The 6,000-nt window shown below is 48.0% G+C and overlaps 1 protein-coding gene across 1 annotated transcript in view; it reads left to right on the top strand.

Moving 5' to 3' along the window:
- The first annotated feature begins 4,341 nt into the window (after nucleotides 1-4,341).
- NPHP3 (nephrocystin 3) overlaps nucleotides 4,342-6,000 on the top strand; it is a 28,977-nt gene continuing 27,318 nt past the window's right edge. Inside the window, exons 1-2 of the mRNA XM_069860032.1 lie at nucleotides 4,342-4,742; nucleotides 5,612-5,737. Coding sequence (XP_069716133.1) covers nucleotides 4,395-4,742; nucleotides 5,612-5,737 — 474 coding nt within the window. The 5' untranslated portion in view covers nucleotides 4,342-4,394. The remainder of the gene's footprint in view (nucleotides 4,743-5,611; nucleotides 5,738-6,000) is intronic.

The raw sequence follows: 6,000 nt of genomic DNA, 5'->3' as shown, positions 1-6,000 counted from the left end.
TCTGGGTCAATTAATTTTTGAACGTTAAGACCACTCATGCTCAGATACTGAGACACTATTTGCAACATCTGTGTAATGAACAGTTGGATTTCTTTCTGAATTGTCCAAATCGGCGATTTAAAGCCATCTTTGTTAGTTTACGAATTAGATGTTGAAGCAAGCTATTCTAATCTCTAAACACTAGGAAAACCAATCCATGAAGCAATAAGAAAGCGGTGTAATTTTTCTGTTTAGAAAGGCCATGTTAATATGGTCTCTACTATCCATAAAAATTCTGTAATGCACCCAGAGGAAGCATTAGAGAAGCAGCATATACAGTTCTTCCAGTCTATTTGTTAATGTCAAGTGGATTATTAGAAGGAATCCAGGAGCTTTTACAATACTACATTTTTTATTCTAGGCTTAAAGCTTGGAGATTTTGACTTTCACAAATGCAGAATATGAGAACAATTCAGTTCAAGCACCAGCATGGATGTATTTTTAATTATCCCCAGAGCTGAAACAGCAGTGAAGTGGAGAAACAGCCTGAAACCAACATGCTAATGTGGAAACCAAGAGCCTTGCTTTGTTACAGAATTACAGGCTGATTTGCTGAAGCACCTAATACTTTATAGGCCATGTTATTGTCAATATTAGGGAAAACACAGTAACATTCTTCCCCTTTCCACAATTGTCACACATTCTGTATCCATAATTTTCACTGAAATTAGATTTAACTGGAATAGATCATTAATGTAATCATAATTTATATTCAGACAAGAAAGTATTTTTTCCTCATGAAAACAAAGGGGTAATGTTAGGGGCAACTGCACATATTCCCCAAACTCGGTGTTTTTACTCAGGGAAATAAAACACTTTTTCTCTATTGTACACAAAGGTAATTTTCCCCGTCTGACAGATTTTGAAAATCAGAGATGTATCACTGTAAAGACATTTAGGATATAAGATATTTATTTTCCCCCTATAAGAGAAAATGACTCCCCCAGTTATGGCTAACAAAAATGGCACAAACGTAAGGTAAAATCTGCTTTAAAGTTGTGACATTTTTGTTTTTCACCCTGATGGTAGGGCAGGTTCTGAGATTCGTGAACACATGGGTGTTCTCCTCAGCCTCAAGGATCCACTCCTCTAAAATCCTCAGGATGGGTGAAGGAACCAGACAGCGTGTTTTAAAAGAGGCAGAGTTGGAAATGGCATAAAGATAATTTGAGGGGCAGATGATCCATGAGTGCCTTTTTCCTGAAAGGGAAGGTCTTCAAATGGAGAACTGGCAAGATTCAGTGAGGCCAGGAAGCAGGACAAGGTGCAGGCACTGGACTTGGGTGTGACACAGCACCATTGCCCAGCACTTACTTCTTGGTAGACCTGCTGCCTACTCTTCTACGTTCTTCTTTGGAGTGTGCCAACTGGTCTCAAAGGTCACTATTTTAGGGTGGCAAGATATAATTCCCCCCCAAAGCCTCTACCACACGGAAGTTCATGGCACAACCTGTGCTCCCATTTGGCAGAGGAGAACTGGGAATTATAAACGTGTAGACTGGCCCAGGATGCGGCACAGACTCTGGGCTTCAGGGCAGGTGTTGGACTCTGTTAGGCCCTGCTCTCTAAGGAGAAAATGGACACTATGCACACTAAATTTTACAGGAATACATAGACATTAACATAACAGACATATTATTTTATAAAATGAATAGCTGCTAACTTGGAGCTGAACTTAATCATGCATGTAAAAAAACAACCTTCTTTCAGAAAGCCAGTTCCTGCAGCTGTACTTTTCTATACAGGACAGATCCTTAGATCCGTAGATTTTGTTTGTTAACCGTCACCAATAATTTCTAAAATGAAATAAAGCCGAGAGTAAAAAACTCCTGCAATAAATCATGTAGTAATACAGCAGATATATCAAAGACAAAAGCAATACCCCTACAGATGACACATAAATGTTTTTAGACTGTAGCCCAGCAAAATTTTAAGAAACAGCAAATAAAATATTTGGAATGATTGCACAAAACTCTCTATGTCATAAAGCACAAAAAGTCCATGGGCTTCTAAGTCACACATGCATCCAAAAAACTCCTCACCGTCTCAATAGGACATTACCAGAGTTCTTGTTCTGTTGTGGATCAGGGGTACAGATTGCATACCGACCCCAAAGGGGTAGTTAGAAGAGTAAATTTGTCAGAGCACCAGCCAATGTACTGTATCCCTCATTATGTGGATTCAGGGATGGAAAGCAGTCTGTTTCTGTTAAAGCTGAAGTCATGAAGGATCTTTACAAAGTGCAGGTCCTCCTCTGACAAATACATCTGTGGTGTGTCTGGCTGAGACAGCGCTGATTTTCTTCATAGCGCATGTGCGGTGCTGCCTTTTGTGGGTAAAACACTGTTGATAATACACCAGTGTTTTAGCTAGTTCTCTGTGGCACAGATCCTCATACCCACAGATTTTGGTTAAGAGTCACCAACAACGCCTAAAATGAAATAAAGTCAAGAGAAAGAAACTTCAACAATGTTGCTATTGGGAACCAGAGGTGCTTCCATTTATAGAATCAGAGAATTATAGAATGGTTTGGATCTGAAGGGATGTTAAAGATCATGCATTTCCAACCCTGCTGCCGTGGGCAGGGACACCTCCCACTAGACCAGGCTGGCCAGGGCCCCATCCAACCTGGCCTTGAAGACCTCCAGGATGGGGCAGCCACAACTTCCTTGGGCAACCTGTGCCAGTGTCTCTCCACTCTCATATTGAAGAAATTCTTCCTTATGTCTAGTCTAAATATGCCCCTCTCCAATATAAAGTCATTTTTTCAGCTTTGCTCCTGTTTTTAAAGCAAAAACTAAGTTGTTTAAAGCAAAGGCCTAAGTTGTGTAGCTTAGAGGAGAGGAGGCTGAGGGAGACCTTACCATTGTCTACAACTACCTGAAAGAAGGTTGTAGTGAGGCGGGTGTTGGTATCCTCTCCCAAGTGACAGGTGATAGAATGAGAGGTGACGGCCTCAAGTGGCACCAGGAGAGGCTCAGATTAGACATTAGGAAAAAATTCTTTGCCAAAAGGTTTATCAGGCACTGGAACAGGCTGTTCAGGGAGGTGGTTAAGTCACCATCCCTGGAGGCGTTTCCAGGATGGGTGGATGAAGTGCTTAGGGATATGGTTTAGTAGTGGACAGGTATGGGTGGATTTCATAGAATCATAGAATAACCAGGTTGGAAGAGACCCACCGGATCATCGAGTCCAACCATTCCTATCAAACACTAAACCATGCCCCTCAGCGCCTCGTCCACCCGTGCCTTAAACACCTCCAGGGAAGGTGACTCAACCACCTCCCTGGGCAGCCTCTGCCAGTGCCCAATGACCCTTTCTGTGAAAAATTTTTTCCTAATGTCCAGCCTAAACCTCCCCTGGCGGAGCTTGAGGCCATTCCCTCTTGTCCTGTCCCCTGTCACTTGGGAGAAGAGGCCAGCTCCCTCCTCTCCACAACCTCCTTTCAGGTAGTTGTAGAGAGCAATGAGGTCTCCCCTCAGCCTCCTCTTCTCCAGGCTAAACAACCCCAGCTCTCTCAGCCGCTCCTCGTAAGACCTGCTCTCCAGCCCCCTCACCAGCTTCGTTGCTCTTCTCTGGACTCGCTCCAGAGCCTCAACATCCTTCTTGTGGTGAGGGGCCCAGATTTGACGCTCTCAAAGGACTTTCCCAACCTAGTGATTCTATGATTCTATGGAAATCCCCACTTCTCCTCAGAGAAGCAGATTCCGCGCCCCCGGCATCTTTCCCGAGCAGTAACCTGTACCGAAGCGGCAACAGGCAACCAGCCGCGGCTCCGCCTTCCCCCGCCCCTTCCCGGGCTGCTCCAAGCGGCGTTTCCCGGGACTGAGCCGCCGTGGGACGGAGCGGGAGGAGGGAGAGGGAAGGAGGCGGCTCTCGGGGCGGTTTCTTTCCCGCCTGCCCTCCCTTCCTCGTCCGGCCGCGTCCCGCGGGCTCGCTGGAGGGCGCGGGGAGGCGGTGAGGGGGGAGCAGCCCCCGAGGAGAGCGGGGGAGCCCTGGGGAGAGAAGGGAGAGCCCCGGGGGGAGGAAGGGAGCATCATCCAGAGAGAGGAGGGGAGCAGCCCCTGGGGAGAAGGGGCGAGCCCCGGGGAGAGGAGGAGGATCATCCCCGAGGAGAAGAGGGTAGCCCCGGGGAGAAGAAGGGGGGGCATCCTCCGGGGAAAGGAGGGGAGCCCCGGGGAGAGGCGGGGAGCACCCCCGGCACGAGGAGGGGAGCGTCCGCGGCTGGGAACACCCCGCCCCAGCCATGACCCCGGCACCACCGCCCGCCGGGGCTCCCGCCGCCCCCGCTCGCTGTTGACGCCTTGACCGGGGCAGCAGCCCCGCCGCTCCCCTTCCTCTCCCCCGCCCCCGCCATGGGGACGGCGTCGTCGCTGGTCAGCCCGGCCGGCGCGGTCGGGGAGGTGATCGAGGACACGTACGGTGGCGGCGAAGCCTGCGAGATCCCGGTGGAGGTGAAGCCCAAGGCCCGGCTTCTGCGCGGGTCGCTGCGGCGCGTCGGGGGGTCGCGCCCCGGAGGCCTCATCGGGGCCAGCTTCAAGTCGACGGCGTCGGTGCAGGAGCTGGAGGGTGCGGCCGAGTACGAGCGGCTCAAGAAGGAGTATGAGATCTTCCGCGTCAGCAAAAACAACGAGGTGGCCTCCATGGTGAAGAAAGAGGCCAAGCTGGACAGGGAGAACAAGCGGCTGCGCGCCGAGCTGCAGGTAGCCAGGCGAGGAGACGCGCCCGAGGTCGTGTCCCGCTTCCCAGGGAAGGCAATGGGGGCGATGGGTTTTCCTTCCCAAGAAGGGCGATGGGGACAATGGATTTTCCTTCCCAAGAAAGGCGATGGGGGCGATGGGTTTTCTTTCCCAAGGAAGGCGATGGGGGCGATGGGTTTTCTTTCCCAAGGAAGGCGATGGGGGCGATGGGTTTTCCTTCCCAAGAAAGGCGATGGGGGCGATGGGTTTTCCTTCCCAAGAAAGGCAATGGGTTTTCCTTCCCAAGGAAGGCAAGATGCTGGAGAAGTGGTGCATGACCTGGTGCCACCCTGGTGACCTGTTGGGGAGTGGTCAAGGCTGGGTACAGGGACCCCACCTGGAGTAAGGAAAGATGTAGAATACTGGGAAAACATTGTAGTCAGACCTGGAAAGTGATCTAAAACCTTTTATCAAGGAACAATACTGGGTTAACATTGTAGTCCACCTGCAAAGCAGTCTAAAATCTTCTGTCTGCAAAGGATACTGGGATAACAGTGTAGTCAGAACTGGAAAGTGATCTAAAACCTTTTATCATGCAAGGATGCTGGGATAACAGCATAGTCCCACCTGCAAAGCAGTCTAAAATCTTCTGTCTGCGAAGGATACTGGGATAACAGTGTAGTCAGACCTGGAAAGTGATCTAAAACCTTTTATCAAGGAACGATACTGGGATAACATTGTAGTCCACCTGCAAAGCAGTCTTAAAATCTTCTGTCTGGGAAGGATGCTGGGATAACATTGTAGTCAGACCTGGAAAGTAAATCTAAAAGCATTTATCAGTGATTGCTTTCACTCAGACAAAAAAATAAAATGGTATTATTAAATGTTTTCAGGCACTTCAGAAGACTTACCAGAAAATACTTAGGGAGAAAGAAAGTGCCTTGGAAGCAAAATACCAAGCCATGGAGAGAGCTGCTACTTTTGAACATGATAGAGACAAGGTCAAAAGGCAATTCAAGGTATGGATAGAATTCTCTTTTTCCTGGGAAAATGGCCAAAAAGGAGGTCCATGACACTTGATGCATTTCCCCAATGAACTCTTCTCCAATAGCTTTCACAAGAACCTCTCCTTAAAAATAAAAATGAGTTATCATGGCTATAGCTGCCTATATTGTTTAAGATTATCCTACCGAAACTTCTCTGTAAAACTACGTGCTAAAAATGAAAATAACTTTTTAAATATAAAAAGGAGAATATGCAGTGACTCATCTTAAACTGAATT

This window comes from Phaenicophaeus curvirostris, chromosome 6, assembly GCF_032191515.1.
Source record: "Phaenicophaeus curvirostris isolate KB17595 chromosome 6, BPBGC_Pcur_1.0, whole genome shotgun sequence".
In the NCBI taxonomy this organism is placed as follows: domain Eukaryota; kingdom Metazoa; phylum Chordata; class Aves; order Cuculiformes; family Cuculidae; genus Phaenicophaeus; species Phaenicophaeus curvirostris.
Note: the sequence above shows the minus strand (reverse complement) of the source record. Positions and strands in the feature narration are given on the sequence as shown.